The 26,055-nt window shown below is 34.0% G+C and overlaps 1 protein-coding gene across 4 annotated transcripts in view; it reads left to right on the top strand.

Annotated features, from left to right (window-relative positions):
• The window catches only part of MON2 (MON2 regulator of endosome-to-Golgi trafficking), a 121,210-nt gene that overhangs the window by 45,855 nt on the left and 49,300 nt on the right, over positions 1-26,055 (top strand). For all 4 annotated transcript variants that reach the window (XM_024736574.1, XM_024736573.1, XM_024736571.1 and 1 more), the window contains 15 exons: positions 481-605; positions 995-1,131; positions 1,922-2,075; positions 8,580-8,815; positions 11,007-11,088; positions 12,224-12,408; positions 13,195-13,307; positions 13,653-13,757; positions 14,111-14,191; positions 14,270-14,343; positions 14,438-14,528; positions 19,497-19,598; positions 20,696-20,806; positions 22,283-22,458; positions 24,278-24,440. In XM_024736574.1, the coding sequence (XP_024592342.1) occupies positions 481-605; positions 995-1,131; positions 1,922-2,075; positions 8,580-8,815; positions 11,007-11,088; positions 12,224-12,408; positions 13,195-13,307; positions 13,653-13,757; positions 14,111-14,191; positions 14,270-14,343; positions 14,438-14,528; positions 19,497-19,598; positions 20,696-20,806; positions 22,283-22,458; positions 24,278-24,440 (1,935 nt within the window). The remainder of the gene's footprint in view (positions 1-480; positions 606-994; positions 1,132-1,921; positions 2,076-8,579; positions 8,816-11,006; positions 11,089-12,223; positions 12,409-13,194; positions 13,308-13,652; positions 13,758-14,110; positions 14,192-14,269; positions 14,344-14,437; positions 14,529-19,496; positions 19,599-20,695; positions 20,807-22,282; positions 22,459-24,277; positions 24,441-26,055) is intronic.

Genomic DNA, 26,055 nt, shown 5'->3' with positions numbered 1-26,055 from the left:
TCTTACACCTGTCAACTGCTACAGGTTCCTTCTTGTTTTCCTACTAGAAAATATATGCCAAACATTCTTTGGCTTATTGCCTCTTTGTTTCTGAAGCAGCATAAGAACATATGGAAAAAGTGTTATGATATTAATGAAGGGTACATGAGTGTACATGATACATGCTGCCTTCCAGGAATGAGGATGGCATGATGGTGCATAGTGCTTTCTAAAGAATAGGTATAAAAGATTAACCATGTTAGAAGATCATTAGTGTGAGTTTTTGATGATATATTTAGAGAGACACTGATTATTTTTACTGTTATCTTTTCCATATATAACTACTTTTCCCTTCTTTTCTTTTTCTCTACTCCCCATTAAGGATCATAATTTATTTAAAATTAAAAGATTTTATTGGTTTGTCTGTAGGAGTAAGAATAAGAGTATAATTTATAATTCTTAGATTTAAAGAAATATTATTAAAAATGTTGTATTTTTTAGGTAACTGAATGTGAAATATTTCTGTCACTTCTGGTGAAATTTCTGGATGGAGATAAACCACAGTGGCTACGAGCTGTTGCAGTGGAATCAATACACAGACTCTGTGTGCAGCCTCAGCTATTGAGGTAAAACTTTACTCAGCAGTACTTTGTTAAATGGATAGGTTAATATTTATGCTAACAGGAAGAGCTTAAATATTTATTTCAAATAATAATAATTTCTAAACAAAGAAAATTGGGTATTGTATGTATATGGAGGGGTGTATGTGTGGGCAAAAAGTGTGGTTAGGGATTGCCATCAGTTGAATTTACTGAGTTAATATGGCCAAGATAATTTTTTTAGAACACGGACCTCATTCTGAACCTTTGTCCAGAGTTAGTAAAATCACTCAGGTGTGCTGAAGAAGTTTTAAGTATAGCATTGAGACTGATTTATCAACATTACTTGCTATTAAAAAAAGTTAAAAATTTTTAATCAAATATTTTCTCCAAAAACATTTAAAATTATTTTACAGGTCATTTTGTCAGTCCTATGATATGAAACAGCATTCTACCAAGGTTTTTCGTGATATTGTGAATGCACTGGGATCTTTTATCCAGTCCTTGTTTCTTGTCCCTCCGACTGGAAATCCTGCTACGACAAACCAAGCTGGTAAAGGCTTAGTCATATTTTGGTTTTTATATTCTGCCATAATTTACAATATTCAGTATTCTGAGAGGATATTTACAGAAATCCTGTGACTAGAGAAATTGAGGTTACCTAAACATATACATTTATTTTATAATTTATTATATTTCTTTATAGTATTTTAAGTTTTATGTATAAATATAAAGATTTACACTTAAAGAATAATTTGATTTCACTGAGGTAACTATGTTTCTTTCCAGAATATATTTTCTTCTCTGATATACTTTCAGTTCCTCTCATCACATAAGAACAAAAGTTTAGATGCTAATTTTCATTTTAGAAGAATCTTCATTTGGTGCCTCTCTTTAAAGAGTGTGGTTACTACTAAGGTAGTAACTAAGGAGGTCTGTTAGTCATTCTTTTAACAAAACAGGTGAACGTGATTTAAGTTTGGAAATCAGTGTATAGCTTCTTGTTCCCTTTAACTTCTTTCTCTTCCATTTTTAACTTTCTGATTAGTGGTTTCTTTTGTCCTTTAATCCCACCTCTGATTAAAAAGTGATTTAACAAAAGGTATGTTACATAGTTTGTCAGTATTTTTACTCATTAGTACCTTTAATATAAAGAAGGAAATGGTGTTTTGGGGAAACAGGGAGACTCTCTAGTAGCCAAAATAGGATTGGTAAATTTCATTTATTTGTGCAGTATCCATTCCTATAGCATAATTTTTAAAACTTGACCAAGTGTTTGAATATTATGGATTTGTAATTAAGTAGTAAATTGGTGTCTTTGCTTGCTTTCCCTTATCTAACAGGAAACAATAATTCAGGTGGCCCTGTCTCCGCACCAGCTAACTCAGGAATGTTGGGGATTGGTGGAGGTGTTACTTTGCTACCAGCATTTGAATATAGGGGAACTTGGATACCTATTCTGACTGTAACAGTACAAGGCAGTGCTAAAGCAACCTAGTAAGTAGTAGTAGCATTATTTTGTAAAGAATGTTATTGTTGGGGTTTATATTTTATAGTAAAATGTTTCTCTCTGCATTATATTTAAAATTTTAGACCTATTTCTAACATATTTAAGAACTAATTTTCTTTTGTTATATTTTGAGAATTTTATCTAGGACTGGATTTTGTTTGTTTTCTTTTGTACTACTTGAGGACTATTAACAGCATAACAAAACAGAATGTGATTTCTTTACCCAAGGACCTATCCACTTGTTCTGTATGGCTTTTTGATTTAAGTATGTGGCTTGATTTCAGGCCTTGTGGACTTAGGTCTTCTGATACTGAGTTACTTTCAGCAAATTAGTTTACCTATTTAAAAATCTCAATGTACTCAACTATAAAATGGGAGTAGTGACATATCTACCTTTCAGGATTCTGTATGTGAATAGTTAAGTGTTTGGCTGATCACATTTTTAGGGTTTAACACATGGAACTTTTAGTTTAATTAATTAAAGTGTTTAATGGATTCCACATGTGTTATTTAAAAATTTGTTATTATGGGGCTTCCCTGATGGCGCAGTGGTTGAGAGTCCGCCTGCCGATGCAGGGGACACAGGTTCGTGCCCCAGTCCGGGAAGATCCCACATGCCACGGAGCGGCTGGGCCCGTGAGCCATGGCTGCTGAGCCTGCACGTCCGGAGCCCGTGCTCCGTAACGGGAGAGGCCACAGCAGTGAGAGTCCTGCGTACTGCAAACAAACAAACAAACAGACAAAACAAAAATTTGTCATTAGACATTTCAGTTTAACAACTACATATTCAACAGTGTATTGTTGATTTTTCTTAAGTAAGTCTTAGTGAACTGTAGTGCTTACAGAGATAAAGCAACCAATACTGCATGTGTTTAACATTGCCACAGTTGTGAGGCAGTTAACTAATATATTTTGAGTAATTGATATGCATAATTAAAACACTGTTCCAGTGACAGTAAATCAAGGCTTAAACTGGGAAGCAGAATCTCTGACTAGTTTAAATCATGAATTTGTATGATATGTCAGCCTGCATTGTATCATCACAATGATATTTTACTGTGCAGCTTTTTATTTTGCCTAAAATTATAAAAGTAAAGAGTCATGGAGGACCGAAATATTGTTATTCTTAGTCACTTAAAAGATTGAAGTTACTGTTTCATATAGGCTTTGCCTTGCTACAAAGGCTAATGATTGAGTATACTACAGTATCAAGTTATAAAAGAATCAGATTTCTAGCACTGAAGGAGACATTAATAATTATCTCATTCATTACCCCACCTCATTTTTTAAATTAAAACAATCCCAACACAAAACAAAATTGCTGCTCTTGTGGACCTTACATTTTAGTGAGTGAGATAGTCAATAAAGATGCAAATAAACATGTAGTATCACGTTGGGTAATGGTTCACTGTTTGAAGAAAAAGCAAGTTATAAGGGTGTAGAGAGTGATCACAGTGAAGATAGGAACAGAAAGGATATATCTGAGGAAATAAGAGTGAGCAAAGACATAATTATTATTTTTTTAACATCTTTATTGAAGTATAATTGCTTTACAATGTTGTGTTAATTTCTGCTGTATAACAAGGTGAATCAGTTATATGTATACATATATCCCCATATCTCTTCCCTCTTGGGTCTCCCTCCTACCCTCCCTATCCCGCCCCTTTAGGTGGTCACAAAGCACCAAGTTGATCTCCCTGTGCTATGTGGCTGCTTCCCACTAGCTATCTATTTTACACTGGTAGTATATATAACTCCATACCACTCTCACACTTTGTCCCAGCTTACCCTTCCCCCACCCAGTGTCCTCAAGTCCATTCTCTACGTCTGCATTTTTATTCCTGTCCTGCCCCTAGGTTCTTCAGAACTTTTTTTTTTTAGATTCCATGTATATGTGTTAGCATATGGTATTTGTTTTTCTCTTTCTGACTTACTTCACTCTGTATGACAGACTCTAGGTCCATCCACCTCACTACAAATAACTCAATTTCATTTCTTTTTATGGCTGAGTAATATTCCATTGTATATATGTGCCACATCTTCTTTATCCATTCATCTGTTGATGGACATTTAGGTTGCTTCCATGTCCTAGCTACTGTAAATAGTGCTGCAATGAACATTGTGGTGCATGACTCTTTTTGAATTATGGTTTTCTCAGGGTATATGCCCAGTAGTGGGATTGCTGGATCGTATGGTAGTTCTATTTTTAGTTTTATTGATCTTTGCTATTGTTTCCTTCATTTCTTTTTCATTTATTTCTGATCTGATCTTTATGATTTCTTTCCTTCTGCTAACTTCGGGGGTTCTTTTGTTCTTCTTTCTCTGAATGCTTTAGGTGTAAGGTTTGGTTGTTTATTTGAGATGTTTCTTGTTTCTTGAGGTAGGATTGTATTTCTATAAACTTCCCGCTTAGAACTGCTTTTGCTGCGTCCCATAGGTTTTGGATCATTGTGTTTTCATTGTCATTTGTTTCTAGGTATTTTTTGATTTCCTCTTTGATTTCTTCAGTGATCTCTTGATTATTTAGTAGTGTATTGCTTAGCCTCCATATGTTTGCTTTTTTTTACAGGTTTTTTCCTGTAATTGATATCTAGTCTCATAGCATTGTGGTCAGAAAAGATACTTGATATGATTTCAGTTTTCTTAAATTTACCAAGGCTTGATTTGTGACCCAGGATATGATCTATCCTGTAGAATGTTCCATGAGCACTTGAGAAGAATGTGTATTCTGTTGTTTTTGGATGGAATGTCCTATAAATATCAGTCTGGTTCATCTTGTTTAGTGTGTCATTTAAAGCTTGTGTTTACTTATTTATTTTCATTTTGGATGATCTGTCCATTGGTGAAAGTGGGGTGTTAAAGTCCCCTACTATAATTGTGTTACTGTTGATATCCTCTTTTATGGCTGTTAGCATCTGCCTTATGTATTGAGGTGCTCCTATGTTGGGTGCATAAATATTTATAATTGTTGTATCTTCTTCTTGGATTGATCCCTTGATCATTATGTAGTGTCCTTCTTTGTCTCTTATAATAGTCTTTATTTTAAAATCTATTTTGTCTGATATGAGAATTGCTACTCCAGCTTTCTTTTGATTTCCATTTGCATGGAATATCTTTTTCCATCCCCTCACTTTCAGTCTGTATGTGTCTCTAGGTCTGAAGTGGGTCTCTTGTAGAGAGCATATATATGGGTCTTATTTTTGTATCCATTCAGCCAGTCTGTGTCTTTTGGTTGGAGCATTTAATCCATTTACATTTAAGGTAGTTATCGATATGTATCGATACTCACTTCTGAAATCATAAATAGACAGAAAATATTGGGTTTCTTTTGTAAATGGGTTAGTATGCTCACATTGGGACCTACCTGTTGAATTGGTATCTTTTATTCATTGTGAGTTTTAGTATAAAATGATTTTCACTGTTTTCTTTGAAGACATACATATAAATCTTAATTGTGTATACAGTTCTTTTTTGACTTCTTAAGTGTGTAATAATTTGAAAACTTAAGTGACATATAGACAAGTTGTTTTGACATAATTAATGACAATATATTCTTTCAGATTTATTATACTATGGCTCCCTTCAAAGTTGGGCTTGTGACAGTTTTTTCAACTTGACCTTAATTTTAAAATATTTAAATAAATGGGTTACCTTTAATCTAAAAGTGGAGTTTGTGTAGTAATTACAATAAAGCAGCACTGAAACAGTTAAGAAAGTGTGGGTTTGTTCAGGTTTGTGGTATAAATTACCTTTTTCTCTTAACTATTCTGGTGCTTAAAGTCTGTACCACAGAATTTGGGAATTAGAGTTTGTGATGTTTAGGAGTATTTTATCTGTTTTAAATGCATTTTCCCAATAGATGATATATTCTTTGAGAACAGAGATTTGTCTAACAAGATGCTTGGCACTGATTGGTTTAGTATGTGGCTCTTTAAGGCTAATTGGCCTGGCAAAGATTAAACCCATAAACTTCACTTCCCCATTTGAGCTTAAATATCTTGATCAGTAATATAAATATGTTTGTATTGGTTACCTAAATTTTAAAAATACTGAGAGTTGGCCCATATTGGTTAAACTGATAGGCTTTAGAGTCGGACTTGGGTTAAAAACTGCTGACTGATAACTGTCACCCTAGTTCACTGTTTCATCATCTGTATCTCTTAGGGTTTTTGTGAGGAGTTAAATGAGGTACATTAAAAAAAAAACCCTTAGTATCCCAGGCTGAGAGTAAATTGCTCAATAAATGGTAGGTATACAGAGGTGTTTTTATTGTTTATTGTGAGTTTTACATCTTTATAAATTTCCTGCCTTATACTGATTATGATTAGGAGACTTTTAGAATTTGAGTTTGGAAATTACTTTTATTAGCTTTTCTTATTATGATCTTTAGTGATTTCAATTTTGTTTTTGAGATAGAAGTAACATAGGATTAAATTTGCCCTTTTACAATTGTACAGTTCATTGTTTTATTATATTCAGACGTTAGGCAACCATAAGCAGCATCTAATTTCAGAACTTTTTCATCACCCCAGAGAAAAAAAAAGCCATATCCATAAGCAGTCATTCTGCAGTCTCCCTTTCCCTACCTCTTAGCAACTACTAATCTACTTTCTCTATTGATTTGCTTATTCTGGATATTTCATATGAATGGAATCATACAATAAATATTCTTGTGTGTCAGGCTTCTTTTATTCAGCATAATGTTTTGAAGGTTCATCTGTGTTGCAGGTTGTACCAGTACTTTCTGTTTGTGGCTGAATAATATTCCACCTTATGGTAGTACCACATTTTGTTTATCTCATTGTCAGTTGATGGGCATTTGGGTTGTTTCCACTTTTTGGCTATGAATAATGCTGCTATGAGCATTTGCCTGCAAGTTTTTGCATAGATATTTTTCATTTCTACTGGATGTATACCTTGGGGTGGAATTGCTGGGTCATGTAGTTACTCTATGTTTTACTTTCTGTTGAACTGCCAACTGTTTTCCCAAGCAACCACACCATTTTACATTTTCACCAACAATGTGTGAGGGTTTAAGTTTCACCACATCCTTAGCAATACTTGTTACTGTCTTTTGATTATAGCCGTCCTAGTGGGTAAGTGGTATCTTACTGTGTTTCAAATTGACATTGAGCATCTCATTCATGTGCTTATTGTCCATTTATATATCATCTTGGGAGAAATAGCTATTGAAATCCTTTGCTCCTTTTTAATTTTGTTTTCTTTTTATTATTATTGAGTTGTGAAAGTTCTTACATATTCAACATCTAGTCCCTTATCAGATATATGATTTCCAAAAATTTTCTTGCATTCTGTGGATTGTCTTTTCATTTTCTTGATAGTGTCCTTTGAAGCACGATCATTTTTAATTTTGATGAATTCAGTTTATCTGTTTTTCCTTTGGTCACTTATGCATTTTGATATCATACCTAACCATTTCATAATTTGAGGTCATAAAGATTTTTGCCCATGTTTTCTTCTAAGAGTTTTTAGTTTTAGATCTTACATTTAGGTCATTGATTCATTTTGAGTTCATTTTTGTATATGGTATGAGGTAAGGCTCCAGTATCACTCTTTTACATGTGAATATCCATTAGTCCTTTCCCCATTGAACTATTCTTTCTCCATTGAATTATCTTGACAGATTTCCATTTTAAGGAATTTAAAACCTGTTTGTCATGATTTGAAACAAAAGGTTTGTTGTCTTTCCGTCTGAAAGCTCTGTCCTAATTACGGAGTATAACTTGCTCTAAAATTTGAACGTGACACACTGATGCTTTAAGTATTACCTTACCCTGTTGGCTGATTGTATCTGAGATGATAGGATGACAGATGAGCTGGATATCTCACAGTAATAATTTTCCATAGTATGAAAGCTTCTTTTCCTCTTTATAGGATTGATTTGATTTTATAAGATCTTATTTTACTTATTTATTACCTTTTAAAAATTATAGTTAATTTACAATATTGTGTTAGTTTCAAGTGTACAGCAAAGTGATTTCAGTTATACATAAATATTTATAGATACTCTTTTTCAGATTCTTTTCCATTACAGGTTATTACAGGATATTGAGTATAGTCCCCTGTGCTATATAGTAGGTCCTTGTTGTTTACCGATTTTATATAGCAGCTTATTTTAAAAGCAGCTAAGTCAGAGTTTGAGATGGCTTGTAATCTGTCTTTTTCTATTTTGTATGTAAGTATTTTTTCTAATGTCAACAATTAAGGAAAATACTGGCACAACTTGGGGGAGAGGCAAAAAGTGAATTATTAAAATAATCAGTTATCATACTGGTCAGGCCTTAATTTTTCTAATCAGTTTCTTAGAATACCATGAAGGGATCTGTCCTCCAAAGGAAACCCAGTAGTGACCATTTACTTTTGCTATTCTGTTAATCTTAATTTCTGTAGTCTACAGATTATGGAAATAGTTATATGTATTTTCATCATTGTGGCTTCTCATTAAGCATCTGATTTTTTCATAATTTCAGCCTAGAGATGTTGGACAAAGTTGAGCCCCCGACTATACCAGAAGGTTACGCTATGTCCGTGGCATTCCATTGTTTGCTAGACCTTGTACGTGGAATCACTAGTATGATTGAAGGAGAGTTAGGAGAGGTTGAAACAGAATGTCAGACGACTACCACTGAAGCAGTTTCTTCACCAGCACAGTCATCAGAACAGCAAGAATTACAGTCAACATCAGACCAAATGGATAAAGCAATAGGTATATTATTATGATTCTGTATTTTTAATTTTTATTTTGAAATAATTTTAAATTTACAGGGAAATTGCAAAAATAATAGTTTCCATATATCCTTCACCATGATATTCCAATTGTTAACTACAGTATTTGCGTTATCATTCTCTCTATATACATGTCACTATACTTTTTTTCTGAACTATTTGAGAGTAAGTTGCAGACATGATGCCCATTACCCCTGAGTACTTTAAAGTGTATTTTCTAAAAATAAGGACAGTTTTCTACTTAACCACAGTATAGTCACCATTTGAAATTTAGCATCAATTCAGTATGTCATCGAATCCCAAATGTCCTTCAAATTTTGCCATTTGCCTCAGTGATGTCCTTTATGGCCTAGGATTACATGTTGAATTCAGTTGCATGTCTCTATACCCTCCTTCAGTATGGAACAATTTCTTAATTTTTCCATGTTTTATATGACCTTGCCATTTTTGAAGAGAACAGCCCAGTCAACTTGGGTTTGTTTTTGTTTCCTCATAATTAGATTCAATAGATTCATTTTTGGCAGAGCTACCACAGAAATGTTGCTTTGCTATACGCTGGTGATGTTAACTTTTATCATTTGGTTAGTATGATGTGTGCCTTGTTTCTTCAGTATAAAGTTAATTATTAACTTTTTCTGGAGAAATACTTTGAGACATCTGTAAAAGAGAGCTTTCCCTTCTTCCTCATTTATTTTGTTTCATTTATTTATTTGTATTAGTGTAGACTCTCGGATTCCTATTTTATTCAAAGAGTTACAATCTTTGATTATCATTATTTGGTTTAATGCTCATTATCCCTGACGTGGCCATTTGGGACCCCTTTCAAGCTAGCCCCTGTGTCCTTTTATCATCCCATGTCCTTTTGTCATTTTCTGAGCACTACCTTACTGTCTGATACAGCAAAATGTTCTAAGGTCATCTTGGATTTTTCTTGCCTAACCTAGGAGTCAGTTATTTTTCCAGGGAGCCCTAGTTCCTTTTAGTGGAGAATAGTATTTAGAAACTAACACATGGGCATTAGGTATGCTTCTTGGTACATGAATAGAAATACACACATACATGAGCACACATCTATCTACATTTTAAAAATATGTATCTTGGGACTTCCCTCGTGGTGCAGTGGTTAAGAATCTACCTGCCAGTGCAGGGGACACATTCGAACCCTGGTCTGGGAAAATTCCACATGCTGCGGAGCAGTTAAGCCCATGCGCCACAACTACTAAGCCTGTGCTCTAGAGCCTGCAAGCCACAACTATTGAAGACTGAGCGCCTAGAGCCCCTGCTCTGCAACAGGAGAAGCCACCACAATGAGAAGCCCACATACTGCAACAAAGTGTAGCCCCCAATCGCCGCAACTAGAGAAAGCCTGTGCGCGGCAATGAAGACCCCACACAGCCATAAATAAATAAATAAATAAATTTTTAAAAGGATCTTTAAAAAATAAATAAATAAAAATAAAAACATATATCTCTATATTAAATACCATGAGGTCACACCAATTTTTTCAATTCCAGTTTAATACCACAGGGTTTACTTTTAACTTTCCATATTTGTAATTTCCTTCTCCAACAGTGAGAAACTTGATCCTATTTTACTCTGTGTATTTACTTACTTGCATGATATACAGTGTATGTAACCAGTCTCGTGGCTGAGCCTGCTTATCACAGTGTCTCACTGCCAGCTGGTCATACAGGCCGAAAGTTTGGCCCAATGAAATGGAAGGGAATAGGAACTGATATTATATATATAAATATATATATATATTTTTTGAAGATCACTTTTGTAAGAAAGATCTTATCATTGATACGTTAAAACAACTCAGTTTTAAAACTTCTTGGGAATTCCCTGGCAGTCCAGTGTTTAGGACTTTGCGCTCTCACTGCTGAGGGACCAGGTTCCATCCCTGACTGGGGAACTAAGATCCCACAAGCCACACAGCACAACCAAAAAAAAAAAAAAAACTTCTTGAATTCTGAAACTATGGTATGGTTTTAAATTTTTCATTTATTCAGATATATATTAAATGTTACAGCTTTATTATTTAATAATTGAGTTGTTTTTGGAATATTTGCTATATAACCAAGTGATAAGGGGGATTATAGAGTTTGACATATTGTCAAGTGCTGTGACATCTATAATTATCATTAAATATTGTTTGTTTTTCCTTTAAGTTAGTAGAGCTGTTTGGGAAGAAATGGTGAATGCCTGCTGGTGTGGTCTGCTTGCTGCACTCTCACTCCTTCTTGATGCCAGGTATTAAGTCTTTGTAAGTTTTATATTGCATGTGGCAGTTATAAAGAAAACAACAAACCATTAAAATGGTTTCCTTAAATTTATCCTGAGAATTATTTCCTAATACTAGTTTTTATGTTCGTGGAATGTTATTATTTTTCTGCCATCCTCTTCCCCCGTCCTATTGTCACATGTTATAATGGAAAATACAATCCTAAAATAATAGAATGCCTTTTTCTTTTCTTTTCTTTTTTTTTTTAACATCTTTATTGGAGTATAATTGCTTTACAATGGTGTGTTAGTTTCTGCTGTATAACAAAGTGAATCAATATACATATATCCCCATATCTCCTCCCTCTTGCGTCTCCCTCCCCCCCCCATCCCACCCCTCTAGGTGGACTCAAAGCACCGAGTTGATCTCCCTGTGCTATGCTATGTGGCTGCTTCCCACTAGCTATCTATTTTACATTTGGTAGTATATATATCTCAGTGCCACTCTCTCACTTAGTCCCAGCTTACCCTTCCCCCTCCCCATGTCCTCAAGTCCATTCTCTACATCTGTGTCTTTATTCCTGTCCTGCCCCTAGGTTCATCAGAATCTTTTTTCTTTTTTTTTTAGATTCCATATATATGTGTTAGCATACGGTATTTGTTTTTCTCTTTCTGACTTACTTCACTCTGTATGACAGACTCTAGGTCCATCCACCTCGCTACAAATAACTCAATTTTGTTTCTTTTTATGGCTGAGTAATATTCCATTGTATATATGTGCCACATCTTCTTTATCCACAGAATGCCTTTTTCATTTTAAGCTTTACTACTACTTTTACAATGATGATGATTATATTTTTCAATTTTTATGTTTTTCTTCAGAATTATAGAATTTACTGATTTTAAAATGCTTGATATTTTTAAGTTATATCTTTGAGTTCTTGACCATTTTCTTCATTAATGAATGTATGTGTCATAAATTGCTTTTAACCAGTTCAAATTTTCAGATGTTTATTAGTTAAAAGTTCTTCTTAAGTAGACTGATTTTGACAATGTTTTAAATAGATTTTCTTAAAACTTTACTGACTGCCTAATTCCACATCATGTTTGGCAGCATAATTTAAAAGAAATTAATCATACTAAATAAAATACTTTTTCTTTTCAGCACAGATGAAGCTGCCACTGAGAATATTTTAAAAGCTGAACTGACTATGGCTGCTCTTTGTGGAAGACTGGGCCTTGTAACTTCAAGAGATGCCTTTATAACTGCAATATGCAAAGGTTCCCTGCCTCCCCATTATGCTCTTACTGTATTGAATACCACCACTGCAGCCACACTTTCCAACAAATGTAAGATTTCAGCTTCCTCTGAGTTCTCTTCATCTATCGGGGTGACATGGCATAGGGAAGAGATTATAGAAATTCTGAGTTCAAGCCTCTGCTTTTCCACTGACTGAGTCTCTGACCTCTGTGGGAAGTTAATGTCCCTGAGCCTCAATTTCTTCCATCTTTTTAAAACAGTGGAGGTGGGAGTAGGGCAGAATAATACCAATTTTAAACAGTGATTGTGAGGATAAAAGAAGATAAATCTAGAAGTCCTTTGTAAACTCTAGCATACTGTTGAAATGGGAGTGGTTAGTTTGTTTTGTTTTTAATGGAACTAGTAGAACAGTAATGTTTGCCACCACTTAGATTAAGTTGACATTCAAAAAAAATTTTTTTCTTGTTGATTACTTTGTTACGTGTTACATGTCATATAAAAAAATTTCAGTGTGATGCTCAGTTTTCAAACTGAAAATGTGAGTATTGGTCTCTCTTCAACTTTAAGTAGAAAAGTTTACTGGGAATACATGTTTAAAATAGTAAGTGTCCTAAATTCTATTTTGCTTGTGAAGCAGTCTACCAAAGTTTTATAATTTGTTAAAGTTATATATAAAATTACTTAATATTTGCCTAACTTGTCTTTGTTTTTTCACCTCCTTAGTTTTCAAAATGTTTGCATATAGATAATAGGTAACTAAATAAATGTCATAGTTGAACTTATTTTAATCAGATAAATGTTTTAAAATATAACATTACTTTGAGTACAACATGAAAAGTATATTTTAATTATTTAGGTTTTCCTTTGTGTTCTAGCATATTCCATTCAGGGCCAAAGTGTTATGATGATCAGTCCATCAAGTGAATCTCACCAGCAAGTTGTGGCAGTGGGTCAACCGCTAGCAGTCCAGCCTCAAGGGACAGTAATGGTAAAGTACTTTTTCTTTTCTTGGTAACCAATTAATACTAATTAACTATCAAGGAAATCTTTCATACCTTTTTTAATGTTTCTCAAAATTCATCATTATACTTACTTTTATCTGAATGATTCTTTTAGAAAAACTAGATAAATAGGGAGTGACATTATTATAACCAACTATGATAACACAGCTTTTAAGCAAATGAATTTGTTCTGTACAAAACCATCCAAGCCTATTTTCTTAATATTTTTGTTTTTTTAGTACAAAACTTTGAATACGTTAATACTTCTTTATAAGCTTATAATTTTCAAGAATGCATAACAGTTCTTACAAATATAACCTTTTTTAATATAGCTAACTTCCAAAAATATCCAGTGTATGAGGACTTTACTTAACTTGGCACACTGCCATGGGGCTGTTCTTGGAACATCATGGCAACTTGTCTTGGCAACTCTACAGGTATGTTGTAGCCTCTGGGTCAGAGGCCAATGTTGTTTTTATATCTAAATGCTAACAGTTAAACTCACCAGTGCCTATCAGTCCTTTGGGCAGGCCTGAATAGACAGTAAGTATGAAAAAGGAGAAGTCAGAAAAAGAAAAAAGACATGGCTCATATTGTACAAAGCAATGGGATGTTTCTTATAATGGCCTGTTCTACTGCCTATGCTTGGTGGAATAAGTTTTTTGTATGAATATCAATTACTAATTTATATTTAGTTATTAGATACCTACTACTGATTTTAGTTTTAGTTACTGGAATTTTTGTAGGTTTATAAATTTCTTTGTTTTGATTTTTTTTTTTAATTTTACAGCATCTAGTATGGATTCTGGGATTAAAGCCTAGTAGTGGTGGTGCCTTGAAACCTGGGAGAGCTGTAGAAGGACCCAGTACAGTAAGCTCTAGTCATTCTTACTCAATTAGTACTTCGCAAAATGTTTATATGTTACATTTAATTTTATTCTCCTCTTAGGTCCTAACAACAGCAGTGATGACAGATTTGCCAGTGATTTCCAACATACTTTCAAGATTGTTTGAAAGCTCACAGTAAGAGTCAGTTTTTTAATTGATACAAACATCATTGTTTGTTAGCTGTATATTTTAGATCAGAATGTCTTATTTCTTCATTTTTTTTTTTTAGGTATCTTGATGATGTATCATTGCATCATTTAATAAATGCACTTTGTTCCTTATCCCTAGAAGCAATGGATATGGCCTATGGAAATAATAAGGTGTGATATTCTACCTTTCTGTGTTAAATATGGTATATTATTTTGTTTAATAAGGTGTATATTCATTATGATCTTAGCGTTTTACAAGTGGGACTAATACCTTGTAGGCTAGCCCTGTTCTGTTGGGTTTTTATATTTATGGTTGTTATTTGTTGAAGGGGGAGTGAAGAGGACATTTTTTGGCTTATGGTATGTGCCAATATGTATTATGATTTTAAATTGTGTCCATTTCTCTCATATACTGAATATTTTAAAAAATATTTCTATAAAGAATAATTCAACACCACATTTATAAATGTGTTCCACAAAATGTTACAATAATCCTCATGACTACAACTTATGATTGGAGCAGTACAAGTTTTAAATCAAGGAATATATGTCTCAGTTTCTCTTGCCTTCGTTGGGCTGGAAAATAAGGTGTTAATCATTTCTTTCTGAAGGTAATGATTCTCCCTACCTTGAAAATTAAACTTTTACTTTGTTTGTTGACTAAATGAATAGAACAGTACTTTTAAGAACATTTCTTTCTATACTCAAAATATCATTTTCTGTTAAACTTGGAAAAGCGTGGGAATATATGGGTTTATTTATACCTTAGAAATTATTTAAAATAAAATACTTTCTACATTTTAAAATGAATAAATATAGTACTTGGACCATTTACAAATAAATGAAGAAACCCAGAAAATAATTAGAAAAGCAGAGAATGCAGCTTATGGTTTATTTAATATCCAACTGTAGGATCCAAAATTATGTTGTCTGCCTAGTCCTTAATTATAATTCTGGGTACTGTGGCTTGTCATCTTGGCTCATGTAATTCATTTAAAGATTAGCCAATAAGATCTTATTAGGACAAAGTTTTGTATATTAAAGCGCATAGAGAATTACATAAACATGCAGGTATTTGAAAATATATATTATAGTTTACTCCAAATCAAGGCAAGGATAATATGAAACACAGTGAAGTAATCAAATTCTTGATACCTTCAATAATCCTACATCCTTAAGATTAATTCTTAACACAAAAGTATAATATTTTTAATAGAGTACCTTAATGAAATCTGAGCAAGTTTATATGGTAATGGCTTGAGAATTTATGTATTCACTCAACAAGTACAGTATGTTTACTATGTACATGACACTCTGCTAGAAAATATAAAGGAAATGTGAGATTTCTACTTTCAAAGAGCATGTAAACCACTTGGCCCATGGATGAGTGGCAGTTAAGGTGGTAAGAGAGTCTAAATAAATGGTATAGATAGTAAGTGATATGAGACTTATTTTCTGAATCCTTATTGACTTGTTACATAAGATTTTTTAGTACATATTTTTACTAAAATGAATTAAAACTAATCAAGATAAATTAAATTTGTGATTGGAGCTGAATATTCAAGGAACAGTAGGAGATATATATGTATGAAAGGGCAGGTTCATGGAAGTCAGAAGAGAAAAATGTTACATGAAGTCGGAATCAATGAGGATTGAGAAAAAAATAGATTTGAGTATTATTAGTTTATTGTTCACCTTGAGGAGTATAATTTCAATAGAGTTGTAGGAGTAGATGTGATATTTCAGGGAGGCTTGGGGGGAACAGATGTTGAGAAAATGGATACACTGGAATACAGATGACTTCCCTGAGAATGGGGTCACATCTCTCCATTTTAGGATTTAATTTTGTAAAGTAATGTAGTGAATAAGGAATGGAAATAAAAGTTTTTAGAAGTATTCAAGTATGAACTTTATAAAAATTATTTTTATGGAGGTGTAAAACAGTTTATTATTCAGTTGTGCTTTCTATAAAAATTTATAAATGTTCAGATGTTAAAATAAGTAGAAATGTTTGTATTTTTTTACTTTTTTTAAAAGTTTATCAATGTCAGCTGTTCTGAGTGAGTTATATAGCTTAGGAATTAAAATGTATATATCATTGTCCTTTAGGTGTGGCTTTAAAGTGACCAGTCATCTCATTTTTGGTTCTCACTTCAGGAATTTGTACTAATGTGTTGAGGAGGTAGCTGATGGTAAAGCTTGCAAATTCTTTCTTAGAAGGGGGCAATATTGATGATATTTGTGCAGGCATATTACCAGACTCAGTATCACAACAACAAAAATAATAAAAGAGCTATTATTCTTTGCTTACTGTATGTCAGGTACTAACGTATTTTTATTTAATCACTTAAGACAACTCTGTCAGGTTCAGTAGTAATAACCCCTTTTTACAGATGAAATATAAAACTAGCTTAAATAACCTGCCTGGGGTCACCTGTTTAGTAATTGGTAGAGCTTGGGTTTGAACCCACATATGTCTCATTCCAGAGCTCCATTTTTTTTTTTTTAATTTATTTATTTTCTTTATTTTATTTTTGGCTGCATTGGGCCTTCGTTGCTGCACGCAGGCTTTTTCTCTAGTTTCAGAGAGCGGGGGCTACTCTTCATTGCGGTGAGCAGGCTTCGCACTGCAATGGCGTCTCTTGTTGCGGAGCACCGGCCCTAGGCGCGCAGGCTTCAGTAGTTGTTGCGCACGGGCTCAGTAGTTGTGGCTCGCAGGCTCAGTAGTTGTGGTGTACGGGCTTAGTTGCTCGGCGGCACGTGGGATCTTCCCAGACCAGGGCTCGAACCCGTGGCCCCTGCATTGGCAGGCGGATTCTTAACCACTGTGCCACCAGGGAAGCCCCAGAGCTCCATTCTTAACCACTTCACTTGTGGCTCAAAGTTTTGTGTGCATCAAAGTCAGGTATGGCATTTTTTAAAAATGTACAAGTCAGGGCCAGTTTCTAGGCTTCATGAATATAAGAATCTTTGAGTATGAGGTCTGGACATATACATTCTTTTAAATGCTACGTGATTCCTCTGTGTATCCTCATTAGAATAAGAAGGAGGAAAAGGAGGAGGTAATACTAGGCAATTTATGAGGATTTATTATGTGCCAGGTACTTTCTAACATGAGGTCATTTCTGTATATTATTATCTCCATTTCATAGATTAAAAAAATTTAGTAGCCTTAAAAAAGCATGAAATTTTGCCATTTGCAACAATATGGATGGACCTGGAAGGTATTATGCTTAGTGAAATATATCAGACAGAGAAAGACAAATACTGTATGTTATCACTTATATGTGGAATCAAAAAAACCCACAAAACAAAACAACCCCCCCAAAAAAACTACTGAATATAATTTGAAAAAAGCAAACTAGTAGTTACCAGTGAGGAGAGGAAAGGAGGAAGGGGCAAATAGGGTAAGGGAATTAAGAGGTACAAACTGTTATGTATAAAATAAATAAGCAACAAGGTTATATTGTATGGCACAGGGAATATAGCCAATATTTTGTAGTAACTATAAATGGAATATAATCTATAAAAATTTTGAATCACTGTGTTGTATACCTGAAACTAATATCATAAATCAGTTATACCTCAATAAAAAGAATTACTCAAGGTTACATAGCTATTAAGTGGTAGTACTGACATGTTAAAAGTTCATAGACATCAGTCTTAACTACTGTATCATATTGTCTCTAGAATGGTGAATTTTTCTACCACAAACATTTTTAGGGTACCTACAGCATTAGCACACGCAGGAAGGGTCAACCTGACTATATTTATCTTAGACCCCAGGGTACTTGGTTCAATGGCTTTTACTAGGAAAGAAAGATAATATCACACATTTCCATAATAGATTTTTATCAGCCCTGTAAAAATGTTGAGTATAGAATAATTATGTAATCTTTTTCCTTAAAAATTGTAAAACTATTATCCTCTTAATTTGCTTTGAAAATTTCAGTTGCCTTTTGTTTTTTCTAATGCATTGTCTCCTTTTGAAGTACCACAGCCACTCATCAAAAAATTCTCATGGTTTTAGCTTAGTTTTCATTTAAGTATATTTTACTACCTCTATTAATATTGGGTTAGAGATAGTTGCCCTTTGATCTTTTTACTGAAACTGTTCTTATAACACATGGACCAGGTACTCTAATTTAGCCACTTATGAGATACACTGACTCCCTTTCTGTTGTTGAAATGCCAGCGACTGAGGAACGGGGTTTGTCTTCTGTCTGTGCAACTTTTCTGTTAGTGTCTAAACTGACAACGCTTATCTCTGCCTCTTCTTGACACCACACTTCTTTCCCCTGATCTCTGTTGCCTCCTTTCTGCTTTTTGGTTTTTTTTTTCATATTTCCTGATATTAACACATAAACCCTGAGCATTTGAAGACTTCACTAATAAGAATATATATCAGTCAGCTTAGCCTGCCATAACAAAATACTGTAGACTGGATAACTTAAACTATAAAAAAAATTAATTTTCTCATAGTTCTGGAAGCTGGAAGTCCAAAATCAGGTTGCCGCATGATCAGTTCTGGTGTGGACGCTCTTCCTGGATTGAAAGATGACTGCCTTCTCACTGTGTCCTCACATGGCAGTGAGAGAGGGAAAGGGAGAGGGAAAAGGGGGAAGAAAAGGGAAAAGAAATGTGCCTGAGCTCACAAGCTCTTTGGTGTTTCTTCTGATAAGGACATTAATCTTATCGTGTTGGGGCCCCACCCTTATGATCTCATTTAACCTGAATTACCTCTATATAGACCCTATCTCCATATACCATCAGACCGGGGGTTAGAGTTACAGCATATGAAGTTTGGGGGGTGGGGGTCACAATTCAGTCCATAGGCAAATTCTTTCCTTCTGGTCAGAAGACTAGCCATTCTATGTGTCTGGTATAATTTTTGAATTTTCACTCTTTCCCCACTAAAGCATTCTCTTCTCAATCAAATTTTCCAATTAGGAGCTATTCTAGATACTTGAGGGTGGGCAGAAAGGCTTGTCTTATGATAACTGAGGTTTTGTTCTATTTACTGCTAATTAATCATATATTAATTATAGTCATGCTCTTCACAGTATTCTCAGTTTTATTTACAAGTGAAATACTCAAATTCTCCTTATAATATAAAAATGTATTATGTTTTCTCTCTAGGAACCATCTCTTTTTGCTGTTGCCAAATTGTTAGAAACTGGTCTAGTTAACATGCACCGAATAGAAATTCTATGGAGACCTCTAACTGGCCATCTACTTGAGGTAACCTCTTTTTCTTAATTATTATATTTACTTTTTGTTTAGGATAAAGACATACACAGTGAATTAATAATTGTGGATAACCATAAGAAAAATCAGCATTAACATTTTTTTCCTTGTACTTCTGTCTGTATATTTTATCAGGAACTAAAGTTTTATAGTAATTGTTTTGGTGAAGGAATAGGTTGACTTTTTTGACTGAAAATGGGTGATATATCAATGAAATCTCTGAAGTCTCCTTCAGCTGATAGCTTGGGACCCCTTTCTTTTATTATGTAATCTTTTGATCCCCTCACCTTCAGCTAGTTCTGAAACTTCAAGGCAGTTAGCACTGAGACTTTGTACTAAACACTGCTCCTTTACAGCCTTTCCTGTGATTATGAGGTAGCTCTTCTACAAAGGGAAAAAACCTATTTGGTATCACTAATTATAAATAGTGCCAGGGAATTTTATTTGGATTTCTCTTCTCCTGTATTCAGACTGGGGTGAATCTGAAGAATTAGCTGCTTCTATGGAATACACGTTTATGTGCAGTTTAGGTTTAGGTTGCTGTGATTGTTTCACATTATTTTAGTAATCTGAGAAAGGTATTATTCTTAATAGGAAAAAGATGTGCTTGTCTTTTCTTTCTTTTTTTCCCTCCATTTTATTGGGATTACTTTTATGAGCTATTAAAGAATATATGTAGATTTCTTCATTATGTAATTCTCATCAAATGGCAAAAAATAAGTTTTTTCAAATTTTAGCTCAGTGTTTGATTATGAAGATAGACCTGATTAGGAACCTGAGTATCTGCTGCTTTTGTTTATTCTGATGACATCATTTACCTTTATGAAATCCTTTCTTTTCTGTGACTTGTTTAGTTTCATTTTTTATCTTCTGTCTCTCTATTGCTTCCTCTTGCCTCTTATTCAGAAGGTAAGCTTTTGGATATTTTCATATATTCTTCAATCTTTATTGATGCACATTTGATATAACTTTTTACATACGAAAGAATAGAAAATGTGATGTTTTAATTTTTCTTTTCTCAAACTGATGTGTGATGCATAGCTGAAGTATACAAATTAAATATTAATTTTTTTCCACATGTGTACCCTTAGGTGTGCCAGCATCCAAACTCTCGAATGAGAGAATGGGGAGCAGAAGCTTTAACTTCACTTATTAAAGCAGGATTAACATTTAACCATGATCCTCCACTTTCACAAAACCAGGTAAAAAAAAAACAACTTACCTCTTTTTTAAAAGTACTTAATGTAAGATCATCCTCTCCCATGTGTAACTTTTCTTAATTTATCAAATAGATGATAGTCTAAAAGTGGGTCTTGTTGCTTAATATTCTATTTTATTTGTAGGCCATGGATCTCTTACAGAAGGTTGATATGTCTAGATTTTTAGGATTATCTGTATTAAAATTTTTTCTTGTTAATAACACTGAACTAAGTTAATAAATTACCTAGAATTGGTCTCCTGGTCTAGAAGTTTTCCTCTTCATGCAGTGCCAAGGCTTCATTTGGGGGCCATGCTTTATTAGCCTCTTTTCCTTTGGTCCTTACCTGTCTCTATTTTTATTTTTCCCACTCATTACCCTTACATTGGGAGAAACAAGTGGCAGAAGAGGAAAGCACAATAAAATAGATTTTTATTTTTAAATACTTTTAAAGGTTATTTTATACTTTCAGAGTTTACTTTTGTCATGAATCCTTTGTCCTGACTCCCATAATCATTCACATATATCTTATACAGTTTCTAAAAAGTACACCAAAGTTTTATTATTTGAAGATTGAGTAGGAATGAGGCATTTAATAGCCATTCCCATTGCCCTATTATCTCACTGTATTGTATGTAGTTATAGTCTACAAATTTCCTCAACAAATAATATTGAGTGCATGCTATGCCAGGCAGTATTTTAGCTGCCTGGGAATAGAATGATGAACAGGACAGAGAAGATCATTTTTATAGAGCTTTCATTTTAATGATTTCATATTTTTTTCCTACTACAATTTAAGTTTTTTATAACGAAAGCCGTGTTTGTGTATATATCCTCAGCATCCAGCTTAATACCTGGCACATGGTGAGAGCTTAATAAATGTTTGTTCAGTCAGTGAACCAAATAAATGAATCCTTGGAGAGAAAATTAAAAATGAAGCAAGTGCTTTCAAATGCTGAAAAGAATAGAACAAAGTGCTTTTTTCACTTTGCAACAGTAAAAAAATTTTGTGGTTTTTTTGTCATCTTTGTCTACTGTACTTGTTCATTTTTAGGAGTACTGAGACTTTTAAATTTCAGTACATGGGGTATGCATTACTAGAGTAAATGAAAGGTAATTGGGAATTGTTTTCTTCTCTCCAAATAGAGCTAGGTATATATAGATATATTTCCTTTAGTGAGATTCATTTATATGTGTCTATAATTAATACCTTTTAACATAAGATCACTCCCTATTTATCCTGAAATGTAGCATCTTGAAGATTGATTTTTATTTTCTCTTATTAAAAAAAAAGACATAGATGACAAAATAATCCTAATGATTACTGTTAGAGAAATCTTTTTCAATGTTTATTTTACTAAAAAAATTCTCTTTACCATTGCAGTCTGAGTGGAGGTGAATTTAAACTTGAAAGGCAATAGCAGAGCCTTTCTGTGTTCTGGGACTTCTCTTTCTAATTAGCTTCTTGCGTCCTTTTCAGAGGCTGCAGTTGCTTTTACTGAACCCATTAAAGGAGATGTCCAGTGTTAACCATCCAGATATCCGACTCAAGCAATTAGAATGTGTGTTGCAGATTCTGCAGAGTCAGGGAGACAGTCTTGGGCCTGGATGGCCGTTAGTGCTTGGAGTTATGGGAGCAATCAGAAATGATCAAGGGTAAGTGTTTAAAATTAACATCCAAAAAGTGATAGGGAAAGGGAATCCCTCCTAAAATCTTGGGATGATGGTTAATTTTTTATGTATGCCCTTCCTGCTTAAGTTTAAGATCTAGAATAGTTTTTCTTACCCTACCTTCAGGTGGCTATAGGGAATTCTTAGGGCTCATGTTTGTTTTGGAAGGATGGAAAAATTGCTGTTTCTTTGCCATTTATACATGAATACAAGGTTCTTACTTAACAATAAGAAAAATGCATCAATCTAACAAACTTTGAAACACATCCAAAGGTTGAGTTTCCTTTTGGTAAACAATTTGGTAAGATGTAAATGAGCATTTAGTGTTTGACCTCTCTATATATACTATACTTGCTAGTTAGTCTGATTACATGGATAAGTAGTTCCTGCTCTGAAAGTAGAAACCTGTGGAAAAGGAACAAGGCCTAGAGCCCTAGTAACAGAGTAGTTTGTTATGCTACAAAAGAGTAGGACTCCAGTGGGAGGGGTATATGCCTGTGGAGTGGGGCAGAGCCAAAACTATAAAGGACCTTATATGCCTTTATAAATTATTTGGACTTATCCTCAGTACATTTGGGAGGAATTTTAGGATTTTAAGCAGAGGAATGATGTGATTTGGTATGTGTTTGAGATACCTCATTATGTCAGTAGCATGGAGGGGTAAATGGGAAATCCTGCAGCGCTCTCTAGAAATAGGAGACGGATTTGAGCTACTTAATAGATTGACTGTTGGGGTGAAGGCAGAAATAGCAGACAGAGTCAGGGATGACTCCAAGATTTGTGACTTAGGCAGCTCAGTGGATGGTGGTATTATTAACTAAATAGGGAATACAGAAGGAAGAGCACAGTTGGAGAAAATGTATGGACTTGTTTAATTTAAGGTAGTACATTGCAGTGGCGAGATTTAGCAAACATTTGGATATATTTGTCTGTAATTCTGTGGCAGGACTTATCTTGTTTTGATGACTAGTTTAGGAGTTTTACATGATTGAAATGCTTGAGACTCCTGTGGAAAATTAATTTTTCTTATTTATTTGTAATAACAAATTTCCTTATATACTATAAAATACAAGATGATTAAAGTGGAAAGATATCAGCCAAAGCCTAGATCATCCGAACAGTTATAAAATAGAGTGTGTTGTAAGGATGAAATTAATTAATACATGTAAAATACTTAGAAAGTATATGATATAGTAAATGCTCAAAGTGTTAGCTATTTTAATGTTTTTATTATTTTTTTCACCACCAGAATTTTTCTCCAAAACCATATACTTCTTATTGTCTTCATTTGAAATACAAAATTACTCTTTACTTTTACAGACTAGATGTAGAATTTTAAATAAAATATAGTATAGATATAAAAGAATAAGGAACTCATTTTCATTCAGTGAGTGAATTGTGTGTATTCTCCTGTGCTAGGCACCATGCTAGTTACTGAGGGTACAGTGGTGAGAAAGTAGCTGTATCCAATTTCCCTTTTTCATTCAATGTCTATGTTTTGTTTGACTAATTGATGCAATAGAAATAATATGGCATTAGTACATAGTTTCTTTTTTTTTGTTTACTTATTTTATTTTATTCCTGTGAGTACTTTCTTTATTTTTATTTGTTAATTATTTTTAAGTAAGCATATCTGTGTTTACATTTATGTAAATGATGAAGTACTCTATGATCTATGTTAGGGAAAATTTTCTTGTTCGAATTTTAAAAGAAAATTTTACTTCAAATTATTGTAAGGTATATATTTTTCCTTGAATTTCTGTTAAATACATGAGTATAAATTTCTTTTCTTTTGTATTTTCAGAGAATCCTTGATACGAACTGCATTCCAGTGTCTTCAGTTGGTTGTGACAGATTTTTTACCAACAATGCCTTGCACTTGCCTGCAGATAGTTGTAGATGTTGCAGGTAGCTTTGGACTTCATAACCAAGAACTTAATATTAGTTTAACTTCAATAGGTTTATTGGTAAGTATCATTGCCTTCCTTATATAATCTAGAAATCACTGTTTGCAACTGAGAGTGAATGCCAAGCTAATGCTATGCTTTTGACTCTATAGGAGTCATTTAAATGACTTTTCAGTACCAAACTTATACCTTGTATGAAGGGTTAAATAATATCATTTAAGAAATAATTATTTAAAAGCAGAGTATTTGGAATAATTTTGATATATTGAGCTGAAATTTGGCTTTTGTAAGGTTTGTTATGGGAGAATTTAGTAAACAAATAATAGTACATACAAGAGAAATGTTCAGTTGACTCTGCTGTGAAGGGTAATTAATTTCTTTTTAAATTTAATTTTATTTATTTTTTTATACAGCAGGTTCTTATTATCTGTTTTATACATAGTAGTATATATATGTCAATCCCAATCTCCCAGTTCATCCTACCACCACCACTACCCCCTTTCCCCCTCTTGGTGTCCATACATTTGTTCTCTACATCTGTGTCTCTATTTCTGCCTTGCAAACTGGTTCATCTGTACCCTTTTTCTAGATTCCACATATATGCATTAATATACGATATTTGTTTTTCTCTTTCTGACTTACTTCACTCTGTATCACAGTCTCTAGGTCCATCCACATCTGAACAAATGACCCAATTTCGTTCCTTTTTATGGCTGAGTAATATTCCATTGTGTACATGTACCGTGTCTTCTTTATCCATTCATCTGTCAATGGGCATTTAGGTTGCTTGCATGACCTGGCTATTGTAAGTAGTGCTGCAATGAACATTGGGGTGCCTGTGTCTTTTTGAATTATGGTTTTCTCTGGGTATATGCCCAGTGGTGGGATTGCTGGGTCATATGATAATTCTATTTTTAGTATTTTAAGGAACCTCCGTACTGTTCTCCATAGTGGCTGTATCAATTTACATTCCCACCAACAGTGCAAGAGGGTTCCTTTTCTCCACACCCTCCCCAGCATATGTTGTTTGTAGATTTTCTGATGATGCCCATTCTAATTGGTGTGAGGTGACACCTCATTGTAGTTTTGATTTGTATTTCTCTAATAATTAGTGATGTTGAGCAGCTTTTGTTTTTTTGTTTTTAAGCCTTCATGCTTCTTATTTTTTTTATTTCTAAATTTGTTTATTTATTCATTTATGGCTGCGTTGGGTCTTCGTTGTACGTGGGCTTTCTCTAGTGGTGGAGAGCAGGGGCTACTTTTTGTTGCGGTGTGTGGGCTTCTCATTGTGGTGGCTTCTCTTGTTATGGAGCATGGGCTCTAGGCCCGTGAGCTTCAGTAGTTGTGGCATGCAGGCTCAGTAGTTGTAGCTCGCGGGCTCTAGAGTGCAGGCTCAGTAGTTGTGCACGGGCTTAGTTGCTTTGCGGCATGTGAGATCTTCCCGGACCAGGGCTCGAACCCTTGTCCCCTGCTTGGCAGACGGATTTTCAACCACTGCACCACCAGGGAAGTCCGAGCAGCTTTTCCTGTGCCTTTGTGTCCGGTCTTACATTTAGGTTTCTAATCCATTTTGAGTTTATTGTTGTGTATGGTGTAAGGGAGGGTTCTAGCTTCATTCTTTTACATGTAGCTGTCCAGTGTTCCTAGCACCCCTTTTTTTTTTTTTTTTTTTTTT

The sequence above is a fragment of the Neophocaena asiaeorientalis genome, unplaced genomic scaffold (genome assembly GCF_003031525.2).
Source record: "Neophocaena asiaeorientalis asiaeorientalis breed wild unplaced genomic scaffold, Neophocaena_asiaeorientalis_V1.1 scaffold134, whole genome shotgun sequence".
Classification (NCBI taxonomy): domain Eukaryota; kingdom Metazoa; phylum Chordata; class Mammalia; order Artiodactyla; family Phocoenidae; genus Neophocaena; species Neophocaena asiaeorientalis.
Note: the sequence above shows the minus strand (reverse complement) of the source record. Positions and strands in the feature narration are given on the sequence as shown.